The sequence below is a fragment of the Thermobia domestica genome, chromosome 9 (assembly GCF_964235325.1).
Source record: "Thermobia domestica chromosome 9, izTheDome1.hap1.1, whole genome shotgun sequence".
NCBI lineage: Eukaryota > Metazoa > Arthropoda > Insecta > Zygentoma > Lepismatidae > Thermobia > Thermobia domestica.
The window spans coordinates 15,047,051-15,074,342 of NC_137462.1; the positions used below are offsets into that span (position 1 = coordinate 15,047,051).

The following is a 27,292-nucleotide window of genomic DNA, read 5'->3' on the forward strand; positions in this document are numbered from 1 at the left end:
AACAAGTAGAAATTTATATATACTCTTCTGTTTTAATACAGCTCATAAGCCCAAAATTTTCAACAGCAGTAAAGTTATAAAAATTTCTTTCAAAGATATATTTTTTATGGGTGAAATATTCATTTCGGTTTTTCAATACGAAAAGTTGGTTTCTGCGAATGAATAAATCTACCTAGCTTAAAGCTAGATAAAGCAATATGCATTTGTACTTAAAACAATATTTGATTTATTCTTTGTTTCAACAAAGTCCACGTTCTAACTTTGTTTCGCCCTGGGAACCAATTTCGATCATTGGTCACTTTTATATCTCAAGGAGCCAGTCAACGATGTGTGTAATTTAGTTAATCATGATAGATCACGCTTCATTATGGCTTTGTACCGAGGCGTGAGTTCATAAGTCAATCTTTGTCTTGCTAAGTACAAACATCGAAACGTTTTCATCTTGATTCGCCCGAATTCTGTACGGTGGTCTTGTACCCAAGGCAAGTACCTATGGGATTTATTACTTAGAGGTAATACAGTTTTAACTGTACAAATACTGTGCGCTAGCCTTATACTTACGGCCATCATGAATTCAAGTTATAATTTCAGCCGTATACACGTAAACTCTGTACACTGACCTGACACAAACGGCGGATAAGCACATCAACTAATAGTTGTCAACGGTCTAGTTTCTTGTCACAGTCGTTTTCTAAAATTTGCGAAAACATTTTTCCATTTGAAGTGCACATATATGAAATTCCTTACATATGCCAGTTTACAAAGCAGTAGCAAAATTGGGCCTATCCCACTGGACAATCAAGTAAGAGATCACACGTAGAAGTGAAGTGACACTAGTATCTGCGATACACATTCAGTGGATTTAGGCTTCTTCGAGAACTTCGATAATTCATCTGATAAAGACCGTCGGAAAGGAGATATTTCTCCCTTTATCCCCAATGTTATAATTCCAGTTCACTAGTGAAAATCGCGAAAGCTTCAATGTTATTAAACGAAGTTACTTACCTTATTCAACGCAAGCTGAGCACGTAAGTACAAAAGGACTAGACCAAAGTACATATTTATATTGTCATATGGATGAACTAGCTCTTACACCCTCTTCGTAAACGGTTGCCGCCAGCGTATGGAGATAAGTCTTCAGAACATTTTTCTTTCAACCTCTGGTTGGTCTTATACGTGGCCAGACAAGCATAAGGATGCGGATCTGCGCACCTTCAAAACGAAAGGAGAAGCATGCTGTCATTTGGAATTCTTTTGATCCATGAGAACGCGAAACCGCACACTGCTGCTGTAACCAAGCAGCTGCTTGCTCAGTTTCAGTTGAAAATGTTAAAGTCACTTTCATCTTTTTCGGCTGTTGAAACAAGGTCTGATAGGACAGCACTTTCGCACCAATGGAGAACTTCAAAATGTTTTGAAGCCTATTTCCATAAGCTGGAGGCAGCTGTTTATGAAGAGGGTATTGGAAAGCTTGTTCAGCCATATGAAAAATACCTTAATCTTTATGGCCACTATGTGGGGAAGTAACTGTAATTGTGCTTGATGTTTGGTAATAAAATGATTTTGTGATTCACATTTTTTTGTGTTATGCTCCATTGGAGGTTGAAAAATAGCCCTCGTACATTACTCCAACAGAATATATTTCCGAGTTTAATTTGTATAAAATATTTTGTCCGCAACTTAGCACTAGCACTTTCTGCATGCCCGAAACTGGAAATTGTCCTAATTTTATTTTGGTAAACCTTCGACTTCTCGTTGGTTTACTTCAGCAATCAACCGGAATATTAGTGTTTATGATTGAAAGTTGACAATGTTCGGAACGCTCAGATAAATAAAAAGAAATATTGGCATAAGGTAGTATTTATTTTATATAAAATGCCATTTAGATTCGAGCTAATTCATAAAGATCGATATAGTCGGTAATAATTTCATTAACTGTATCTCTTCATATATTAACTAGTTCGCTACTAAGGACTAAAAAATGGTGTGAACATTTTACACACTTCCGAACTATGTAATTAAAGGAATTGCATGAGGCTTAAATTGGGGCCGTACACCTAAGTCTCAGAAGGTCGGTCCGCATTTATGGAAACGAAGTAGGGGCACTAGAATGGCACAGAGAGTAAGCACAGCAGAGGAATGAGAAACCAGTTGTGTGGAGAATTCGGTAGTAAGAAGTGAAGTACTTCGAGTGTATAATGCCTGCAAATGTTACCTCATTCTGGGAGGAGTACATCACCTCTCTCTCCGACACCGGATACAGCTACAGTGCAATTGTGAAAGAGTGTTCGTTCAAGGATTTCACCATTTCCAAGAAGGGTATTGCCAATGTACTCAAACGCAACAAAAAAGAAAACCGAGAGAAAACAGGTGTGCACACAGTGGCACGAAAACAACACCGACGTCCCAAATGTACAATGGATGTGGTTCGTCAATTGAAGACGTTGGTGACCTAGGAGAATCCGACGCGACAAAAAGACATTGCCAGGAGTGTTAGAAGATCTAAATCAACTGTGCAGAGGATAATCAGCCAGGGTTTACGCCTGCAAGTGAAGCATAAGCCACGTGTTCACATACTCACAGACAAGCATATCCGGGAACGTAGAGTCTATTGCAAACGGTTCTATGAACGGTATTTAGCGGGTGATAAATAGAAATATGTGGTCGTGTTAGACGAGGCTTGAATCTATTTGTCACACTCCAAGCGGGTTTGCCCCATTTACTATCATCCCAAGGATGCAAAGAACCATGCCAATTGAGTTCGCACGTGCCACCAAAGTTTTCCCTGTCACTTCATTGTGGTTGCAGGTTTTTGCCATAAAGGAAAACTTCCCCTGCATAGAGGTGCACGGAATGTGAAAGTTAACGCAGAATATTACCAAAAAAAAAAAAACATTCTGGGGCAATTATACCGACAGCAATATTCCGTCGTTGTATGATGCTGAGGTGTCGAAAGTCTTCATTCATCAAGACAAAGCAGCCAGCTTCACGGCTCAAACAACTGTGGTATACATGCACCGCAAAGTGCGTGAAACTGGAATCCATGCTATCCCATATTCAGACATCTCATTCCTATTTCCCGACACTGCACCAATGGACTTTTGTACTTTCGAGTGTTTGAAGCGAGCGATTTCCTTTCGTCCTCCATTCACATTGACTGGCTTGTGGAAAGTTTGCAACTTCTAGTAGTCCAAAATTGATCAGACTTCTGTGAACAGAAACCTACTGCAATGGAAACTTCGGCGTCGGGCTATAGGTTATAGTGATTGTCGTCATATCGAGGACAATCGCGGATATCAAGGTGCGTATTCTGTATGTTTTACATTTGTTAACTTCAAATGTTTTTTGCTTCTGTGTAAACATGGTTTAAATTTGTCCTGTGGTTAACCGTGAGCATGCTCAAACAACGTATTAAAATAATTTTCAAGGATATAGATTTTTAATAACGACTAAGTATCACTTTTTGTTTATGAAATAAAATTTGCCAAAAAATGACAGAAGAAGTTAGATTTTCAGTTATAGGCCATGTTGAAATGGCGTGTTGAAACATGTTTTCAAAGTAGTTCCTTTTCGCAACTGTAGTATTGATTTCATATCCTATTGTAATTTCGTCGCTAGAATCAGACGTAACTGCCAAAATGCGATTGTCGTTTTCTTCATGTTCGGACGTAATTTTCAAAGCCCACTTCGTGTAAATGGAATGTAATGCCAACTGTTCTCCTTGTCGATCATCTGTTGTAATGTAGAATAATTATTATCTCATTAGAAACAGATCTTTATAAGAAAATAATATTTTGGTCCTGTCGCTTGTAAACCTACGAAAATGGAGTTTCGTTCCTCTCGTTCTCATTCGACGATTTATTTGTACTCTTAATTTTTCTACTTTCTATTATTAATAAATATTTTATACTTGTAATTAAAATTATCAGAGTTCTCAATGTTACGAATTTTCCAAGAACAACTGGAAGTTTTTTGAGTGGACTTAACTAAATTAAGAGTGAAAATGAGACGTTATCCTTTTCTGGATGTGCTTAGCGATCTTTTCATACAGTACTGATCAAATCTACACCTACCTTATATGTATTATTTTCCCATAGATCGGGTCTGTGGTTGAAATTAATACTTGTATTATTTTTCTTTTCAGTACGGATTTTGCTCTCGGGAGGTCATCCTGAAGAGAGGGGGGGGGCTTTAAGACTAAAAGTAATAAAAAAAATTACCATTTTTCTTCTGCTTGTTTCTCATAAGTGAAAGAAGATAATGAAATACAACTTACCACAATCATAGATAATGTTATTCTACAACAGAAAATATGAACCTGAAGAATTTTCAGTGTTGCCATCCATAGAAATTACTTTGGTACCAAACTAACTACTTCTCCAAAATCTAGACTACGGCAGCTACTAGAAAAACACACTTAACCTCATTTGATTACGCGTCATGTAGTTTAGGTATCTTGTGAACTACTGTTTAAATAATATTATTATTCAATTTTAATAAGTGTATGTTAAAACGATTTTATTTATTACAAACTAAATACAACTATTATTTAAAAGTAGTTCTCAGGATACCAAAACATTATGATAATTAATCAAATGCAGTTTAGTACGTTCCTCTAGTAGCTGCCTTACCCTAGATTTTGGTGGGAATGTTGTTCTGGCAACATTGACATTTCTATGGATGGCAGCACTGAAAATTCTTCAGGTTCATATTTTCTGCTGTAGATTAACAGTATCTATGATTGTGGTAAGTTTCATTTCATTACCTTCTTTCTCTTATGTAAAACAAGCAAAAGAAGATAGTAAATTTTGTATTACTTTTAATAATTCAAGCTCTTAAGTGAGTTTTGTTAGACCGTAACTCGCGTATCATAGATTTGGAACAACACGTACACATTAAGTTCTGCTTCAAACAAGTGCCGAAAAATCTTATGAAATATTGAAATTCCAGTGTGGCTATAATGGTGTAACTCTGCAGTATGTTTACAAATGGTATGATCGTTTTAAAAAGAGGTAATAAGTCGGTAGAACACGAGCAAAACTCTGGATGTTCATTAACCTCACTAACAGAAAAAGACATGCAAATAGTAGCTGACATTGTTCGTTTAAACAGAAGAATGGCTATTCTTGAGCTTACGGAAAAACTTAGCATCTCATTCGGGTCCTGCAAAGCATTTCAAAAGTCGATTTGCAATTGAGAAGAGTCTGTTGCATTAAGAGAGCAGCGACATAGCATCTGAGTGCCCTTCCGAAACAAGACTAACCAAAATTCTTCCAGACATAAACTGAACGTTTAGACAAGTGCATTACTAGCCAAGGACAGTACTTAGAAGAAAATTAACCCTAGGATAACCAACGGAGGACGGGCTTTGAGCCCACAACCATTAGTTTTTAATAGACGCCATTGGGTTCCTAGGTGTTCCTAGGGTCAAATTTCATGTAAACTCATTACTTTGTATCCCTTAAAATTATTTACTCTATTTTTTGATTATACCTCATAACGTTGTCATGGACAAATGCGTAATGATACATATATATATAATGTTGTATCGAAATGTCAATCAACATGATCATTTTAGAAATAGATAAATGTTTTATTGTGGTACAGAGATTAGCATACGAATAAACATGCCTTTATGACTGGAATTCGGAAGTCAGAGAATATTGTATAGCAGTATATCTAATAGAGATAAGTAATACTTTGTCTTACCACATTCTGATAACGGGATGCATTTTCCAGTCTTCTGGCTGAAAACATAGCCCTCATTACACCTACATGGACTATCACGAATAATACCCAATCCAAACTGGAATTGGTTGTGTAAGGATTCACATGTAGTTTCGAAGAGGTAATTATTATATTCGGGATGTTCGTTTTCGCCACACTGAACTGTAGGAAAAAAAGTAAAATCAATATATTTTGAATCAACTTCCTACAGACGATAACGTTATAGTATTAGTATCGTACATTTTATAATAATTTTAATTGGTCTATGGGAATTTCATATTATCCTAGCGAAGAATGTAGGGTCACAATCACTTTCTCCATAGTTATTCTGTCATTACTGCCAGGCCATTCTGGAAAATTGTATAGCATATAACAAAGAAATATTAAGACAATAGGACTAACAGTTCGGAATATAATAACAATTAATATTAATTATTAATCTAACTGTTTATTTTCATGGCATATTATTTTATATATGTTTAAATATCAATATTTCAATCTTTTCTAATTCGAAATAGTGAATAATGTTTATTCTCTGAATAAAGGATATATCGCTAAATTTAACTCTCATGGAATTACTTAACGATGTATGGATTCATGATCTGTGATGAGATCTTTTACAATATTTGAATGGACCTTCAACTGCACGCACCCCGAACAACGCACAGATAGTGAAGGAACATTTTCGGCTAGAATCATAGTGTGACAGTGAGAATGATAGAGTAGAAGAATGGAACTAGTCTTGGGAGAGCCCCCGTGATAGAGACACAGGATTTGGGTAAAAGCTCCCAACTCCTCACACACATTTGACACCGGAATAAATGCAACTTCTCACGGACATCAGGAATCGAGAACAAACTTTTCTGAAACAATCTTCACACGCAACAATACCTGCTGCCTGAAGTACTACTTCGTTTTCAAGCTTCAAAGTATAGAGTGGCATGGTTCAGAATCGTCGAAAACAAGAAAATGCAGAGTGAGAGATAAAGAGATTATCTTGGTGTTCTTCGACTCTGAGGGTGCCATCCATAAAGAATTCCTTCCCAAGGGCTTCACAATATGTACTAGAAATACTAAAAGTTCTGCTGCACCTGTTCATGCAGATACTCTCCAGTACGCCAAGCAAGGCGAGTGTACCTCGTTCCACGACAATACCCAGCCACTCCCTGTTTTTCTGGTGCAACAGTTCTTGGACAACAGGATATTTGTGCCACCCAATATCCCACACTACTCCCAGACTAGTTTTAACTGGTCTCCTCTTTTCTTAAAACTGAATTGAGGTCTGAAGAGCCAGAGGCTTTCAGACACATAGGACATCAAGCATAATGTTACAGTACAGCTGAAGGGCATTTCTAAGGATAAGTCTTCTACGAAATTCGATAACTTCTGTCAGAATCCCCAAAACAAGAAGGGGCGAAGTGAGATATCCCGTAGGAAGACAACATTCGTCTTTTTTTCGAATCTGAGGGTCCAGAGGGTACCACGTTAAATGGCGATAGGTACTAGAAATACTGAAAGGCTGCTGCAACGGATCAAGCGGTTACTTCTCAGTATACCAAGCGAGGCGACTGCACACTGCTTCACAACAATGCCCGGGCACACAACGCCTTTTCTAGTGCAGCAGTTCTTGACCAAAAGGAGATTTGTTGCCATTTAATCTCTCAATCTACTCGCAGACTATTCTCCACTGGGTATTTTTGTTGCTAAAACAAATCAGGTTTGAACGGCCAGAGGGTTTCAGACATATAGGAGAATTACGTACCATTACGGCCCAGCTGAAGGCCATTTTAAAAACTTACTCTGCTAAGAGATTCGGTAACTTGCATTGCCGTTCCCTCAAGTACATTACCGTTAACAGGGATTACTTAGGAGGACAGTAACTGCTGTTTCAGGTAACACAACAATTAATTCGAAATTAAGGCACATTCAACGCTTTCTAGAGAGTGTTTATTTATATGAAAAAGGTATTTAAAAACACAATTCAACTACAGATTACACTGCGAAACATTACTACAGAAGAGCTCTGTCGTTCTGATGTGGTTAGTTAATATTTCGTTGTGGCGAGAGAGACGGTCTCGATTTCCAACAGAAACTTATGTGAATCGGATCTCATACTGAAGTTCGTGTTTCATACAGTTTTACTGCTAAGAGGAATTGTAAATCGATACCAACCAAACGACTAATAGAGGAATCATTGGTTTTGATTAGAAGACGTAATGAATGTATTTTAATGTTTTAACAATGTTGTTCGGTTGAAATTTATTGGGCTAATAACGTTATCATGGACATAAGATACAATGATATGCTTGTGTATCTATCTATCTATCGTGTTGTATCAAAGTTTAATCAATATATTCTCTTAGAAACCGAGAAGTAGAGTTTCTTGGTGCAGAGGGTACGAATAATATGCTATTATATTAGTACTGAAATCCGGAAACCAGAGGGTGGTATGTATGACTCTAGGGCCCGATTCAGAAATGTTGGCGGGTGAAGCTAGACTTCATATAATTATTTCCAGAAATATATATATATATATATCTATTATCGCTACAATAGTGTCTGTTTGATCAATCGGCCGGTGATAAAGGTTGGACATCAGGTACTCTAATCCTAGTTCCCACCTTGTCTGAAGAGTTGCCTTACCCGCCAATATTTGTGAATGCTACTAAAAGACATTGTCTTACCACATTGTATTGTTGGAATGCATTTCCCAGTCTTCTCGTTCAAAACATAACCTTCGTTGCACGTGCATGGCCTCTTAACATGCACAAATCGCTCTACATTTTTGTCCTCCCAGAACAAATCATGACAACTAACTTCGAAGTCAAAGTCAGGGGCAGTGGGATGTTCATTTTCGCCACACTTATCTGTAAAAAATAATAAGTAAACTCAATACATTTGAATCAATTTCCTAAAGTCAATAACACTATTTCTTTACTATTGCTTAATTTATAATATTTTCAATTTTGTAAGGAATTATATATTATTCTGACAAAGTACAAACACCTTCACCGTAGTTATGCTGCCATTATTTTCAGGTCATTTTCAAAAAATTTAGTATAATATTTAACAAAAGGGTGATATGGTTGGATATTTACTTTTATACATATTTATGTGCCAATATTTTGAAATTTACTTTTTCCATTGAAATGGTGAATAAGATTTATTGTGTAAACAAAGGATACATGCAAAATTATTTTTATACTGAATCTCTGAAATGTTGTAACACGTCTTCCTAAAGGTTAAACACGACCCGTGTCCAGTAAGAATACTCATACAAATAATTAAATATATAAACATATGAGTGAGACTGAATTTTATTTTATTTTGTATTAAGTACCAATATTTTATAGAGCTTCATGCAGAATCGTTTTGACGTGTGATTAGCGTCATACTAAAGGTCTGACTACCGCAGGAAACATGTTAGTCGAACTCTTTAGTATGACACTAATCACGTGTTAGAACAACCCTGCATGAGGACCATGAAGTCCTGAAAGTGTAAGTGTGGAAAATTGTTGTTCAAGGTACGAAATCGTTAACCAATAAATAGAAAAAAAAATAGAACTACAAAAGTCTTATTCACTGAATAACAAGAGTTACTTATTGCATTTCAATACCAGAATAAGTTGCATACGTAATTCAATTAAATATAAAAGTTGTCTGCATACCCGGATATACATAGTATTGTTTAATATACAGAATTTTATCATAAATTAAAAGAGTTTCCCTGTAAATCTTCCACTTGGATTCCAACCAGAGCCCTGCATACTCTGAAAAACGGTTCTGAAACTAATGTTGTCAGCCTATTTTTTTAAATGTCCTCCACTACCTCTATTTTTGCCGTGTTTGTACGGTCTTACTGTCAGCCTATGTTAATCGTAATGTGTTTGGGAAACTGACTCTTTATTCAAGACTGCGATGTACTGGTAATACTATTACTATTACTACTTCTACTACTACTATTACTACTTCTACTATTACTACTTCAACTATTACTACTACGACCACTGCTAATACTACTACAAGTGCTACGACATCGCGTCAGAGTTGACATGTCTGGTGGTACCGAATTTACCTTCTAAGTACAGAATAAAATGGAGAAATGCTAGTTATTATGGCCGGTCTGCGTAGAATATGAGCCAATGCTTGATCTACGAGGGAGAACAATGGCTCAGTAGAAAAACACTCACATCTGGTGCTAGAGGTCGTCGGATGAATCCCTGCTCATGCTATGTGAGCTTTGTTGTGGACAAACATCGTGTGCGTGGGAGCTTCTGGGGTGGTCCCGCTTCCTCCCACTGTTTTCTTTCCACCAATTCATCCTATCATCATCCATACAGCCTGAGCCGTAGTTACCTAAAGAAAGCATGATAAAGTCAAGTACTTGACCTAGTAAGTAGAATTTGGTGCGCTATCATTGGACCACAGAGGGCAAAACCATGAACTGGCGTGCTCATAAGATCAGTGCAATTTGCAGTAATGTTCAATTAGCAAGGCAAATATCGAATGGTGTTACATGTTCATGTATTGTTTATAGTATGATGCTACAAATATAACAAAATATAATGATCAAATAAATCACCAAATCGCCAGGGTCGATTAGGTGTTCCTGGAACGGTGGCTCAGTGGTTGAGCGTTCACCTCTGGTGTATGGGGTCCCTGGTTTGATCCGAGCTCTCGCCAAGTGAACTTTGTGATGGACAAACACCATGGGGAGGGGGGGTTCGCGGCGTTCTCCTGTTTCCTTCCACTTTATTTATTTCACTATTTCATTTATTTCTCATCACCATCGTCTCCTTTAGGCTAGTTGGCATAACTTGGAACCACCTACCGAGAAGAATAAACTAATGGATTGGGAAGATAGACATTAAGTCTCTGATGAATTTGATGACGAAGTAGACATCTACCTCAACATGTCATCATGTGTAAGAGAACTAGATATACTGCAGTGGTGGAAGCAACAAGAACAAACATTACCTAAATTGTGTAAATTAGCGCGTAAGTACCTCGTCATCCCTGCTTCTAGTGAGTCTACTGAAAGAGATTTTAGTACTCAGGAACGGAGAAATGCTCTAAAGCCTGAAACTGCTGACTCTGTTTCCGTGCTATTCGATGCGTTCAAGGACATACAGTAAAGCGATGTTCATTTTGCACTATTGGTTTCTTAGGAAACCTTATATTTTCATTTTCTTAATATCAACTATCCCTTCTATTATATGTGATGTTAAGATGCATTTTTGATAGCTGATATCTATACATTTTTCATTCAGGGGACTTTTGAAGTATTTTTCGTTCAACAATGATATGTGTGGATTTTGTTTTGATTTACTGCCTCGCATTCCGTCATATAGCTCTGTTATTTACTTGTTACGAACCGTTCCAGGAACACTTCATCGATCCTGGGATCTGGGTGATTTATTTGATCATTGTTTTTTGTTATTATTATTGTAGCATCGAATTATAAAGAATACAATAACATGTAATATGATTTGGAACCTGCCGTGCTAATTGAACATTACTAGAAATTGCGCTAATCTTATGATCACGCCAGTTCGTGGTTTCGGCATCCGTGGTCTAATGGTAGTGGAACAAATTCTAATTAGTAGGTCAAAGACTTGACTTTCTCATATGTTCTTTAGGCAATTACGGCTCAAGACGTATGGATGATGATGGATGAATTGGTGGAATGAAGGCAGTGGACGAAATCGGGCTAATCCAAAAACTCCCATGCTCACGATGTTTGTCCACCACAAAGCTCACATAACACGAGGAGGGATCGATCCGACGACCTCTAGCACCAGATGTGAATGCTTTACCTACTGAGCCACCATTGCCCCTCGTCAAGCATCTGTTCGCATTCTACGCAGACTGGCCATAATAACTAGTATTTCTTCGATTTTTTCTGTACTTAGATTGTAAAGTATGTACCACCAGACATGTCAACTCTGACGCGAAGTCGTAGAAGTTGTAGTAGTAGAAGTAAAAATAATAATAATAATAATAATAATAATAATAATAATAATAATAATAATACCAGTAGCAGTAGTAGTAATAATAAGAGTAGTAGAAGTACAGTACTTTACAGTCTTGAATAAAGAGTTAATTTCCCAAACACATTACGATTAACACAGGCTGCCAACATTAGTTTCCGATCCGTCTTTCATAGTGTTCCCGGCCCGTTTGTGCCCGGCCCGTTTCGGCTCTGCCCGGTTAGAGCCCGGCCCGGTCGAGCCGGGCACAGAATTCAGATCCATTCGGGTCGGGCCGGGCTGTCTTCGGGCCTGGGTTTGCAGGGCTCTGATTCCAACAAGGAGATGTTGCTGATACGTACTTCAGTCTCAGAATTAACTATTTGGCAAATTATAACTTCACGCTACAACTTCCCAATCACCACAATTCTCAAGTTAACACAGATTGAACTGCTGCTTATTATTAGTATTTCTGGCGAACAGAAACCTCAATCAAAGTCATTCTATCAGTTTATGGCCATTTTAACATTTTCGATTCTGGGCTAATCTGACCTTGTTTATTCCAATGTGCGGGAGTTTTTAGGCGTTTTATTTTTACATTATAACACATTGCTAAATAATAATTGACGCACTAACAACATTGCAAACAAGATTTTGGATTTTAGATTTCGTTATGAATATATAATTTGGTGATGTAAGAAGGGGTAGTTCGCTACAATGCTGTTTCGAATATCGTCGCTGCGCCTCGAAGAATCGCTATGTGCTAAAACCGCAACTTTTCAGAAGAAGCAAAAAAACATTCCGAACTTAAAATTTATTTAAATATACACGGAAACATTTGAAAAGTGCAATAAAATTGGTTCTGCATATATCATGAAATGAACATTGTTGTAGCTTGCTTCAACAATATTATATTATTATTTCTGTGTTTACGTAGCACCTTTTGCGCCTTTATAAGCATATAGAGGACTTCTATACATTAATCAATACGTACGTGATGAAAATCTTAAGCAATAATTTCAGTCTATAATTTTACATTGTTGTGGCGAAACAATTGAATATTCACTTGTCACATTATAAGGGACACTGTCTGCCAGCTTTCAGGTTTCTTTGCACGGCAAAACTCATTTTCGACAAAAATGTCACATAGCGGTTCTTCGAGGCGCATTTGAGCAAACTAAATTATTTTATTATTATTATTTTGCAATTGAAAACTAATATTCCCGCTGCGTGTGAAGTGCGAGCAGTGATAATGGTGTGTAATAAGGAGCTGGAGATTTGCGGGAACGGGCCGCTAAGGTCCGTTATTGAGAAGCGATGATTCTGAATAATGCTTTCTTGAACAATTGACTTCCCACTGCGCTTCTTACCATGCACATTTTAGCGTCCTGCTGCAAATTGTCTACACCAGCAAGACATCAGCTCCTTGTTCATGACGTTACGTTTATAGACCTGGCACAACTAACGATGGACTTCAATCGGCGCTATGCCCTTTGCATTCAAAAACTTTATAACTGACCCCTGCGGGAGCTAGAATAGGAAACCACTTCCATCTTCAACCGTTGCCATGACGCTTCTGAGAGCACTAGGAAACTTCTGCTGGGGCATGTGCAAAGATAGGGCCTTACTTTTGCATGTCAACGCAGTCGCTGCGCGCCACATACGGTTTCCTAGCTCTGGGACAAATGGGAAAGTTACTCTTCGCATGAGCCTCGTACCAGAAAGTTGATCACAACAATCAACCTGCAAGAGTTCGTTTACTCTTCCCAGGATATCAGGTGAATAGTATTTCTTCAACACTTGGCTCTCAGTAAGTATTTATTATGGCCGACAACCGACCGAAACAAATAATAAGTTACACAGGAGCTATTAGGTTTCCGTTTCCTTCATTGCAATTTCTTACCGTATTTCCTTTGGCTTTTAATACGTTTTAGTAGACATTGCTTTATTCACATTTGTGGTGGGGTGCTTAAAAGTGCAAACCTGTTTTACAACACTGAGTGAGTTCGACTACGAAGTTAAATGCGGTATGCTAGTCGTTAACCGTTTGCTAGGAGGCACAAGTCTAGGAGGCACAAGTGGGCAAGGCATGTAACCAGGATAAAAGAATGTAGGATCGCTTTCAAAATTTTAAATGGAAATGCACTCGGAAAATGGACATTAGCAAGACATAGCTGCAGATAAGATGATTTGATTAGGATGTTTGTCGCAGAAATAGGAATAGGAAATACGTCAATTTACTACCTCATTATTGGAAGGAGTAGATAGTGCAAAATATCGCATCTTATCGAGAACTTAATCAATGTCTAAGTTTGAGATTACCATTGCTGATAGTGGAATGCTGGTTCAGTGGTAGAGTGCTAACCTTTGCTGCATGGAGTTCCTGCTTCGAACCACAGCTAAGTAACTTTGTGGTGTACAACATCGGTCCGCGGGTTCCTCGGGGTGCTCAGGTTTCCTCCTACATTACCATTGTACCAATTCTTATATCATATATCACTTGGCTAAATCATGCCTTTCCCTTAGCTTGAGGGATATATTCGTTCATTGGTAAACTGAAAAAAATCACTTCATTTCATTTTACTTTCTGATGAAAATTTCTGATTTCTCAGGAACTCTGTATTAATCAACATTTCTGGACGGAACATGTTCAGATCTTGATACTATATGCCAAGTATCTCACAAAACATGATCGCAAATCTTTGTTCAAACGAGCGCTGCATTTTCACTTACAGGATATCAAAAAGCAAACCTCACTGCCCGTCCTCACTCTCCGAATGCTCGGAGCACACTAACGAGGAAGGTCCATAAACCGTGAGAGTTGAATTTTGACGAAAATTTGTGACAAGATTCAGTTCGAGTTGCTAAGTAACGTAGTAATAGTCATTCGATGCGCAAATGCTTCGTTGAGCTGCTGATAGATCTGACTTCAGTATTGTAAACCAAGGTAGAGCATCTATATGTAGGAGTACTTCCAGTGCATAATCGCCATTTTGAAAAGCGCCATATTGAATCGCGGTCAAATATGATAAATGGCAAATGTGTCATGTGGGGTATCAAATAGCACTACAATTTACTCCTGAATCCATTTCCGCATGTTTTTACTTCAGAGTTAATAGCTCTCTTACCCACAGGAACATATACAACTTGTGTGAGTTAGACTTGTGTTATGAAACACGGTCGTGTGAGCACCTGCAGGGTTTTAACTAATGCAGTAGGTAATGCAGTACAAGAGCCACTATACCAATCAGATCTTGAGACTAGAGAGAGAAATCGTTAATTAAATTGAAAATCCTGTATGAAAAATGGAATAGCAGCATTGTAAAAATGTATACATATTGGAAAAGTATTGGAAAAGAACGCAATATTCTGCAACAATGAAGGTCTTTGCCTAAGGTTTCAAGATTGGAGAAGAAAACTTAACACACTATAACGGACCATGTAAAATAGATTTTTACCTAAAATAGATTTTTGGTTTGATTCCGTCCAACGTCCCACATTTATGCCTGCTACGCTAAAGGAGACATGGACCAACTGGTTATAGTGGAATCGGAACCATTTTGGCATTGGCCGTTCAACTAATATTCACCAGTTTATATCTTTTTCTAATATATATCCGAACAATTCCTTTGGTATTTTCTGCTCTTCAGTACTATTAGGCATGCGTTTCATCGACGAGCAGTCTATTCCATAGCACTTTGAAATATGTATAACTTGTAGCTTGCTGCTATTCCATTTTTCCTACGGGCATTTCAATTTAATTAACGATTTCTCTCTCTAGTCTCAAGATCTGATTGGTATAGTGGCTATTGTACTGCATTAACTACTGCATTAGTTAAACCCTGCAAGTGCTTACACGACCGTGTTTCATAACACAAGTCTAACTTACACAGGTTTTATATGTTCCTGTGGGTAAGATAGCTCTTACCTCTGAAGTGAAAACAGATATGTAACTCTTGGTTGCGGAAATGGATTCAGGAGTAAATTGCAGTGCTCCTTGATACCCCATATGACACCCTTGCCATTTATTATATTTGACCGCGATTCAATATGGCGCCTTTCAAAATGGCGATGATGCACTGGAAGTACTCCTACATATAGATGCTCTACCTTGGTTTACAATACTGAAGTCAGATCTATCAAAAGCTTTTTCATTTTTGTGAAAAGCAATCTTTAATGTCGAAAATGGCAACTCAACATTTTTAAATGTTACACTTGATGAAATAGTCGATGGCCTTTTTCAATAAATGTACGTTATTGATAGTTTCATTAATAGCTGACATGAATTATAACTAACAATTTCGTTATAATGAGTTTCCTTCCCGATATAATAATTCAATAACTATGGTTAGCATTTCGCTTTCGGTACAGCAGCATTGCAGAGCTCTTTTATTCTTATGTAGATAGTGTACTTTGGGAGACCCGGGTTCGATTTCCGGTAGGATTTCATGTGGTTCGGATCCCACGTAAAGTTATAGGAACAGGTCTCATATAGCCTCGTTGCTGAATGAGATACCAAACACAGATTGTTTAAAACAAACTTAATTCAGCAGATCATTGTTTAATACCAGTGTGAATGCTTCTAGTTCTAGTGCATGTCTCAGACAGTCTCTGTGTTAGAAAGGAATGTGAAACACCTGATTAACAAAATTTCATTAGAAACAGATTTTTGCTTCGAAACTTAGAAACTAGATTTCGGTACCGTATAAAATATATATCAAGACTTAATTTTGATCATCGAAGTCCTTAACGATTATACTAAACCGATATATCGATGCTAATTCATTCTGATGATCTTGATATATACAATGAATATATTAAATTGAATCTTCCTACTTGCTTCGCCTGTACAAAATAAATGCGGATATTTTGTTTTTCTGCACGATCAATTGCATGATACCAGATTAAAAAGAAAACAAAAAAGAGGTAAACTCAGAAATTGTCTATTTAAAAAATAGTGCTACGCTTACGAGAAAACCGATCGAAGTGTGACAGGAAATTATGGACGAGTTTATGCTCAAACGAAGTGCTTTTGTGTACAATTAAACCCACTGTGGGATATACTCTCTATCTCAACCAGGGATATACTCTCTATCTCTCTCTATCCGGAGATATAGAGGAATAAGTGGAAGGCTGCTGTCCCATTATTTTGCGAATTTTTGAATATGTAGAAGCAAAAGAGACTTTTAGAAATGAAGTATTCCTTTATCCATGAAATTTTAGACATGAGGGTTATAGAATCGAAGAGTCCATAAAATTCTAGGGAAAGAAAGTTTTGGAGGGGGAAGGCGAAATTAACGGAGTTCCATTGCTGAATGTAAAGGCCAACATACACTAGCGTATTTTCAGCGCGTATTTTCGGTCCGTAAAATGATGTCGTAAATTTCGGTCCGTAAGTTGGCCCATACACCTAGCGTAAAAATAGGCGCGTAAAAGAAGAAAAAGAAGCGGTCATTTTTCGCTCTTTCTCTTGCTTGTTGTTTGAGCACATGGTCGTTTTCCAGTTTACTCAAGTTGCTTGAACAAGATGGATCTATCTGAGGCCATGGTTTTAAGTGCAGTTGCTATAAACATTGTGTTCTTAAGTAAAAGAATAAAAATAAAGCATAGAAGAAACAGACTGGGAGCCACGCGGTAGAGGATTAAAAATTCACATTTATCTATATTACGTCCAAGCAGCTCAATCTATTTGGCCTATTTTTGGTACAATCTTAGATCATTGTACTTAGTGATCTGAGATCACTAAATATTTATATAAATCGTACTTCGAAGGAGGAGGACACAGGACAGGGAAAAAGTTATATTCAATTTTTTACGATGTAGATTGCAAACATTTACATTTCTAAACAGACACAATGATGATTTAATACAATCTGAACGAGCTTGATATGTGGTTTCCTCTTTTTTACCTTCCGAAATAAGCCTATTGTTTGAAACTGCAGTTTACAAAGAATAAGGGAGTAAAGGAGTGTTCCGATAGTTGAATAATTGATTGATTTTTTGTTATACAATGTTTTAGACTGTTGACTTTGGTCGTTAAAAAGTGGGCTACTGAATGATAAATTCAATTTAAAGAAAATATGATTTATTAATGGTTGCAGCTTTCATTTTTTTTTCTTTCTTACAAAATTAACGAAGAATATAGTAGTAACAAATAGAATAAATTATCCCCTCACGGGATACCAATTTTTACTACCTTATCCACATCTCAAAAATAGTCCAGAAAGGAAAAACAAGACTTATACAACTACCTCCAGCCCCATCCTTTAGAAATAGTTTGATCCTTGTTACCTCGGCTTTTGTAAGTTGAAGGGATCCTCCCCGCTGCTTCCACCTATTTTTTTTTTATTTCGAAGTTTATCTTGCCATTTAGTTTTTATCTAATTGTTAAAAATCATTTAAATATTTATTTATTGAAAGGTTGGGTGTTAGCGGACTTAGGTAATTTCATCACCGAAATTTTCGGCACCGGTAATTTTGTCACCAAAATATTAGCATGTAGGTTATTTCGTCACCGGAATTTTCGGCATAGTAATTTCGTCTTTTGTAATTTTGTCACCAAAATATTAGCATGCAGGAAATTTCGTCATGGTCATTTTTTCACCTTTGTTGAACTAAGTAGAGACAAAGTAAATGACTGAAATAGCTGACCTTATCTTAATCAAAGTTGGAAAACAATTCAGTTGGTGTTCGACTCTGGAAAATCAAAGTTTCGGATACTCAAAGCAAGAACAAACAGCAGTAAAATAACATAATGTCAGTTTCAGCAAATGTTAAAAGCACAGGCAAAATGGGCCAGTAATGAATTTATATATCACTATTTACAAATATTAAGTTTTGGCAATATTAAAATTTCAGAACAGAAAATTAGCAAGCAAAATATAACTTGTATTAATGCAATAAATGGTTTACATGTTCATTTTCTACTATTCATAACATTATAGGAAACAACAAGCATTTTTTTTCAAACATTTAGTTCCAGTGTTATACGTTAAGCACAAAGAAAAAAAAAACATTTCTGAAAAATCTGAAACACTCTTCTAGTTTGCTATTTGGGTGGTTGCCTCACAGCATCTTGATGAAGCACAGCTGAAACCGTTGCTTCAGCTTGTTGAATTTTCATGAATAAGCTTCCAAATAGTTGCGTGGGACATTCCTACTAGATGATGAAACTTCTAGTTCCACAAATCACAAATATTATTTATCCTAGAATTGCTGTTAAAGGTAGCTTGGTGAACATTCCAATTGTCTGGGAGATATAAACGGGGCACATTACGCAAACAAATATTCCCAAACCGAGCTTTAACACGGCGATACGTGTTTAACACGTAAGTGCTATCAAAATAGTTCAGAAGTTCCAGCTCTTCCTCCGAAGTCACTTGTATTAATCGATGCACATCTGCTATTGGAAGAAATGCAAATCTGTTTATTTTCTCGCAAAACAGACGAGAAATGTCATTGCTTTTGTACCGTTCTAAGAGTCCAAGCTCTTGGACCTTCCTCCATGTTGACTGAGTCAGGTGGAAAAAGTAACGCTATAAACGAGTTGAATCTCCAAAAGTTGCATTTGCAGCCAGCATTTACGCTATATCAAAATCCATTACCATAGTTACAGGTCCTTATATTCACTAAATTCACTGCACTGATGCACCACCGCACGAAACAGTTCTTCATATGAATTTTGTGTCTTGTTAGGGCGTATACCTAGTAAAGGAAGTCTCACCTCAAATAACATACACTTCTTTTTTTTTTTTTTTTTTTGAGCTATTGAAAAGTTGGCGTTCACCATCCATGTTTCACTTTTTAATAGCTTCATAAGGCTATATTTAAAGGAAACATCCAGAAATATTTATACGTTTTTCTTCCTTTATAGAAATTTGTTCTCTTCACATATATCCAATAACAATTTGCCAATGTTCACTCAGAGTTGAAATATAATATAATTCTTTTAATAGCTCCTAAATAAGCCCACTCTTTTCAAAAGACTCTGTTAACTTGGGAAGTCCAAGAGTTTCGGCTCAGAGAACGGTACTAGAACGATGAAAATTTTCGTCTATTCTGCGGGAAAATTAACAGATTGGCGTATCTTCCCAAATTTGTTTGCTATTTTCTGTTCTGAAATTTTGATATTCGCGAAATTTAATATTTGTAAATAGTGAATAATGAACCCATTAGTGCCCCATGTTGCCTGTGCTTTTAACATTTGCTCAAGCAGACATTATTTTCTTCTACTGGTGCTTGTTCTTGCGTCGAGTACCAGAAACTTCAATTTTGCAGAGTTCAACACCAACTAAATTGTTTTCTAAGTTTTATTAAAATAACGTAAGCTGTTTGATCGTTTGCTTTGTCTCTTATTTAATTCAACAAAGGTGAAGAAATAACCCTGACAAAATTTTCTATATGACAATATTTCTGTGATAGAATTACTGGAAACTTTTATCTCTTGTCTCAAATACGATATCTAAAATATGTAACTCTATATTTAATATTAATAATCTATTTTGATTATGCTGCATAGTTTTGCTTCAGTTGAAGATTAAAGAAAACAATTTCAAAAACTTTTTCGAGTTCATTCATTGTACTTGTATTATGTTCTAAAAGACACTGGTGATGAAATTATCGTGACATTATTTTCGGTGACGAAATTACCTATATGGTAATATTTTGGTGACAAAATTGCCGGTGACGAAATTACCGTGACGAATTTTCCGGTGACAAAATTACCGCAGCCCGGTGTTAGCATGCGGGGTCAGGTTAAATTCAGTTCTACTCTGGTTTTCGTTTATTGCCAGTTTATCACTCTTTATTTTCATGTTTTCTTTAAATGTAGGCTTTAGTAATTTACTGTATTAAAAAAAATGTTTTAAACACTTAATGACTTTTTCTTCGTTCTTGCTGTCGGGTATGTGACAAGGGGGTAAAATCCACCCGAACTTGAGGGTTTCCACATATACATACAAATCAATTGAGGAGTAGTAAGGGCGAACTCAACATCGGATAATTTTCTTTAAATTCAAGTGATAAGTTTCTAAACTTAATACTTTTATCAGATTTCCAAGGGAAGGTTTTCGAATTTTCTTCATATCCCCCAAAATAAAGGAAGTTCACTGATAGATGAAAATAAAAAGACAAATGCAATTTTATCAAAAATGACTCTAACGATTCTGCTCGTACATCAATATTTCATTACCACTTTTATTATCTGGCATAAGTTATTTCTGTGGTAAAAATACAAAAAGGTTAGTTTACTCTTGCCTGTGAGTTCTTTCGAGATATTTTCTCAAACACGTGTCAGTTAATTTTGTTCGTAATTCATAAATAAATGGTTTATTAATAACCGGACAATATGACATAACTAATTTTTCCTGAAAAGATCCACAACGGGTAGTTTACTCTTGAGGGAGATTTTTTTTCGAATTTCTGAAAAACGCCTTAGGTGATAGTTCATATTTCATAAATAAATCTTTAATTAATAGCCAGCAATATGGAAACATCCACACGAAGCAGTCTTGAAGATGAAATGAAATCTTTGAGTTTTACGTCCCACAATTATGCCGGTTACGCTAAAGGAGACGGTAATAATGAGTAATGAATGAAAGGGTGGAATGAAGAAAGTGGGAGGAAACAGGAAAACCCCGAGAAAATCCACGAGCACGGTGTTTGTCCACCACAAAGTCCACACGGCGCGAGCTGGGATCGAACCAGGGACCCCAAGCACCGGAGGTGAACGCTCTACCACTGAGCCACCGCGCCCCCTAGTCTTGAAGATGAAAATGAAATGAAATCTTTGAGTTTTACATCCCACGCTTATGCCGGTTAGGCTAAAAGAGACGGTGATGATGAGTAATGAATGAAATGGAATGAAGAAAGTGGGAGGAAACGGGAGAACCCCGAGAAAACCCATGTACACGGTGTTTGTCCACCACAAAGTGTCTTGAAGATGAGTTTCTACTATGTTCAATATGTAATGTCTATGAAAAATATACACTATTAAATAGCAGATCGCGTCAATTATGTCAATTCTCCTAATAATGATGCATATACTACTTACAAACATAGTAAAACGATTCAGTTGTTCGTGAAATAAATTATTTTAATGACAACTATTGAGTGTTACATAATATTTTATGGCGATATACCTTAAGTTGACATTTATCTAGGAAGGTTTGATAGTACTCCCAACACTGAGATTAAGAAATGCTTTAATAAGTTAATATAAATTTATGAGTGTATTTCCTGTAAATGGGTGTAATTTTCAATTCTGGTCTTAGTTATGATCTCTTTTGGGCTTACATCTATTTTACTTTTCAGGTAAGTGTTCGTAAACATATCTCCATCATGATGCTGGGAAGCAACCACACACACAAAAAAAAAAGCTGTATAACGATTTGCTATTTGACTTAGTATGTAAGCATTAATGGTGAAATAGGATTATTATTAGATTTAAATATTTGCACAAACTGAGGTTTGGAATAATATACAAAGAAACATTATATCTCGTGGTTTATTAATTCTTTTTTACGAGTAATGTCAAGATCGCGTGAAAAAATAGTTATTTTCTGAACCTATTTCGCTATAAATTCTTGTAAAGTTGAGAAAGTACTTAAAATAACAAGCAGTACATTGTCAAAATGGCAAGAATCGTCATCGAATTTCGATATTCAAATTCAATTATTTGCTCCGTGTTATCAGGGAAATATCGGATAGTATTTTGTTCAAGGTCAGGATTACTACTATTTAAACTTACTTCGTAGGTAGCTATAGCTTTAATGCTGGTGATGCTTTCTTCGAACAATTTTTTCAGGGAAGCGTCGGATATAATATATATATATATATATATATATTTGCATTATTTGGTGAAGGAGTGTCCTGCACAAGAGTGAAATGTAATTTATCTTTGTTATTGGGATCAGGTTTATTTGTGTTCGGCCGGAGGGAACCAAGTTCCTGAGAGTATACCTGGAAGAAACATTGTTAATGGTTGCGGTAACCTTATCTTTCACTTTTCTTTTCTTCTCTTTTCTTTCTTTTTCTTTCTTCGTTTTTGTAAATAGCGTGACATCATTTATTTATTTATTTATAACAGGTTTCAGATACAGCACTAGGCCATTTTACTCTGAAACATTTTAACAATTTGATAACAATTTAATAACAATTTGAAGTCAAGATGGTACAAGACAACAGCGACATTACAAAAATAGCTTATTTATAGATGATCTGAAAGTATACTCACTTGAAAAAACGTCTACAGTTTCTGGTAACTGATTATAGGTACTGTGGCCATTTACAATTTTTTTGCAAAAATATTAGGTCAGAAATTTTGTTTCTCACTAGGAAAGGTTTGATATTGAGGGATTTTAAAAGGTTATTTTTTGGAAGTGTTCGGAGGTGAGATACTCGGTAGGATACAATGGCTAAAAAGAAATTAATTACGGAATTTAATTTTTTAAATGAGTAGGGCAGGCCATAGACCAGATAGGAGAACAATACTCAATATTAGGAGCAACATATGATTTATAGATAATTTTCAATTCGGCAAGAATTGGTCAAATGCTATTGACAGTCATACTTTTTTTTAAAAAAAATATCACAACAGAGGGCCACAGCGGCTCAGTGCTACAGCACTTATCTCTGGTGCGTGGGGTCCCTGGTTCAATCCCCGTGCAAATAAGTTTGTGTGGACAACATCATGTCAGTGGGTTTTCTCAGGGTACTCTCGTTTCCTCCCACATTTCATTCCACCATTTCTCTCATCATCATTCACTCTCATCATCATCATCATTGTATTTTTTAGTCTAAAGGGCATAATCGTGGGAAGTTAAACTCAAAGATTTCATTTCAGTATCACAACATAGGTAACTCTGAAGGTGTGACTTCATTTTTATATGCGCCTTTACCTGTGTGGAAGAAAAAAACTAATGTCCAAATATTAAATTAAATCTTAAATTCCTAGTCGAAAGGCATCAGGTTCGATAAGTTTAGCGAGCCTATATGAGAAGTAGAACTCGAACCGCATGAGCTTCCGCCTAGAATCGAACAGGGCGCCCCGCACAGAGGACGCGTACGCTGACTATATAGCCACGGAAGAGCTCTCATAATTTGCGAATTCAGATTAGGAAGTATTGGATTTAAATCTTTTTTCTCTGTGCACTCAAAATTAATTATGAATTTTAATTAGGAAATAATGTCTCGTTTTGTGCAATAGGAAATATTAGTTTAGCCGAAATCGTATCTTGTATGGAAAGACTGAAACTAGATTGGAATGATGATTTCTGGTGAGTCTACCAGCAAACCTCAGCAACGATTCGCGAGGACAACACAAGAACAAGTTTTCACTTCTGAAAACAATAAGATCAGACCAGGGAGAAGGCCGTGGAAAGGGCAAGAGACCACCTGCTGCTCGAAAACCCTTTCATCTGAGCCATGTAGGCGTGTAAGGTGTCTATGTATAGGTTTTTGGGTACGGTTAATCGAATAAGTGAATCATCAGATCAAATAAAATTAAAAATGTGAAAAATGGTGTCCGTTCGAGCTTTCCATTGATCTAGCGTTTAAAACTTCGTTTCGTTTCACAAGGTATGTTATTACGTATGACGGTATGAGGAACTACTTTACTGTGTGACATCAGTGTTGTTTATATATAACAACTTTATGTGATTTACAGTATATCACGCGTACAGGTTTCCATTTTTTAACTGGAAGATACTATTTTTGTTTATTGGTTTATACTCTTCGTTTTAATATATGTCACACAACTACATACTGTCATACTTACGTTCCCAACAATAGTGTTTATGTTTCATATTATTTGATTTGTTTTTCTAAAGCGTTTTTGTACAGAATATGACCTTGTATTTTTGTTCACATAGTCTTTTAGCAATAAAATTAATACATTTTCATATCACTTTTCTCATTTTCTACGAACTAAAGACATGATATATGAACAAGTAATATGAAACAAGTTTTTTTCTTCGTGTCAATGACGAATGTTGTTACTCATAGCCCCTTCTTTTTCCGGCCCCGAGTAAAAGCTAGCCAGTCACCTCAACATTCAATACCACTTTTGTTCGCTCTGGTGCATCTTTCATAACGTTTAAGTGCACTTTTCAAACATATTCACTCCAAGGTGACCAGAACTTTTACTTTTAAAAACGGGACGCATACGAATCGCCGTCGGGGGAAGGGGGGGTATTCCACATTGCATTTTGAGACTCAGCAGGGTTTTCCATTTAAAAAATACACAAGTATGAATGATAACACAGCGTTTCTAACTTAAGTACTACCCAAAAATATTTTTAACTACTTTAAGTACTTCAGAATTCCCACTCAATTCCCACTTGAACCACAGAACACTCAATTCTCATTTGAATATTCAGAAGTTCTAGGCACGGCTGAACCTTCCCAATGAGTGCTAGTACGGAAGAGTGTAGAATTGACATTGACCATTTATATTTTGAATAATAATTACGGGACACCTGAGTCATGTTTGCTTAAAAATGGGACATTTAAGCGTCCCGTTTGAGAATCATAAAAAACAGGACAACGGTTGAAAATAAGGGACTGTCCCGGCTAAAATGGGACGCCTGGTCACCTTGATTCAGTCTAAAGATAACCGAAAATCCACAAAATATCAGAGCACACGCTCTCCCCTTTTTTCTCCATATCTCTGGATGGGTTGAGTTCGATGGTTATTCACTCTAATAGAATTCATTGCTCACAAAAACACTTCGATTGCGCATAAATTCGTGTCACACTTAAATGAGTTTCCCCGTTAGAGATGTCATTTAATCAGAACTGGCACAATAAATCTATTTCTAATCATTTGGTTGCATGTAATACATAATTAACATGATTTAGCTAACGTTTAAAAACAACAATAAAATTGTACACCATAAAATCCCGTGTGATCACTTTTCGTTTCACAGTGTTGACACACTATTATTGCGGCTGAACAGAAGCCGAACCTAGATCGTGGTAGATTTATATGAATTACTGGTCTGCATAAAACTACCTGCCATTCCTGATGTAGTTACTAATTTAGATTTTTGATTCCTCCTATTTCTTAATATGTTTTCTAGAAATATGATTGAATTTCTAGAAGGTAGAGTGGACAGTATACTGGATTTAATATAGTATCGTTGCACTGAGGATGGTATCACTCAATGCTGCTGAAATATTTTTTTTTTTCAAACGTCTCTTTGCCTGATTGTTCTGTGAGTGAAGCCCACATAGCCAAATCTGCTAGTCACTTTCAAGTGCAGCCTCCACCGATTTGTTTTAGTTGCTTTGAGACATATTTCGTGATGTATTTTTGTTAGTTTCTTTTTCACATAGACCGAACTTTTTTCCACAATTTTCAAAACTTAAATTGTTTACAAATTCTATTCTACTACTATTTCTATTAATCAATGTATCAGCGACTCACTTATTACTATATTTTCTACAACATCTTATTAATAAGGAAATTCTATTACTATGTTCTTTTACTTTGTAAGGGCAGAGAGCATCTCAATGTCTCGCAGCACTCTATGGTACTGGTGTTTACAACTAGTATCTAATATTTGCAGCTGAATTCTGTTGGAGGTAAGGAAACCATAATATAAACTTCATTAACTCTTCTTTAGAAATGCCAACCTTAAGCCAATTTGCAAATTTGTGTCCCTCTGGTGTTCTAAAAATGTTGCCAATGCATTCAATAGTAGATCAACATTTCGTAAATGGCAGTTAAAATCGATAGACAATGACACTAGCACCAGGTATTAGTTAAACAATCGATGTAACTTCTTGTTTAATTCCTAGAGTAGTTCTAATGTTTCCAACTTAATATGGAATGTTACGACATAGTGATTTTTTTTTTTTATTTCTCAGTTTGGCTAAAGTATTTCCAGGGAGTAAATCATTATATAACATATTCACTTATTTTTTACCTATAGAATAGTGCTTTCTTGTCTGTGGATCCCATTTTCAGACCTCGTTTAATATATACGAACGAAGTATGAACTTATAATAAGAAATAAATCTACCTTTTTCTGCAGGTAATAAGTCAGATGGTCGAGGATTTCCAAGCACAATCAAGCTGGAAGAAGCGATCAAGAGAGTCAAAATTGTGATCTTAGCAGTGAACGCCATCTCGGTTCAATAGATGAGTCATCAGATGTAGAATATTTATATTCTTTGAAGACAACTAAATTCAAATAAGAACACCATTAAAATGCCATAGAAACATAATTTCTTCTTCTTCTTCATCCTTAACAGTGTAGTAATACTTTAATGATAAAACCAAGGATTTAATGGTATTGACAACAAATATCAGTCCTTAATATTTTCGTGTATTTAAAAATATTCCCCGAGCACATGATAAGAGTAATGGCATGGCAGTATTTTGCTCATATCTACCTTCTTAAAATTGAAATCTCACACGGAGATGTTTGTTTATAGTTTTGAGTGTGCTAACATCTATTACCTGTGATACTTATTTATCATCTTCCTTTCGTGGTTGTCACACACCAATAATAACAGACTACTAATGTGTCCTTTGAATTCCGAAGGAAAAAGATAATACAAACTTCCAGTCGCTGCAATACTTAAAATTCTTT

The 27,292-nt window shown here is 36.3% G+C and overlaps 1 protein-coding gene across 2 annotated transcripts in view; it reads right to left on the reverse strand.

The window, feature by feature from the left end:
- LOC145694438 (uncharacterized) overlaps positions 1-26,879 on the reverse strand; it is a 53,955-nt gene extending 27,076 nt beyond the window's left edge. For both annotated transcript variants that reach the window (XM_081770662.1, XM_081770661.1), the window contains exons 1-3: positions 26,720-26,879; positions 8,412-8,594; positions 5,710-5,889 (exon numbers count right to left, since the gene is read on the reverse strand). In XM_081770662.1, coding sequence (XP_081626788.1) covers positions 5,710-5,889; positions 8,412-8,594; positions 26,720-26,825 — 469 coding nt within the window. In that variant the 5' untranslated portion in view covers positions 26,826-26,879. The remainder of the gene's footprint in view (positions 1-5,709; positions 5,890-8,411; positions 8,595-26,719) is intronic.
- Positions 26,880-27,292: the final 413 nt, after the last annotated feature.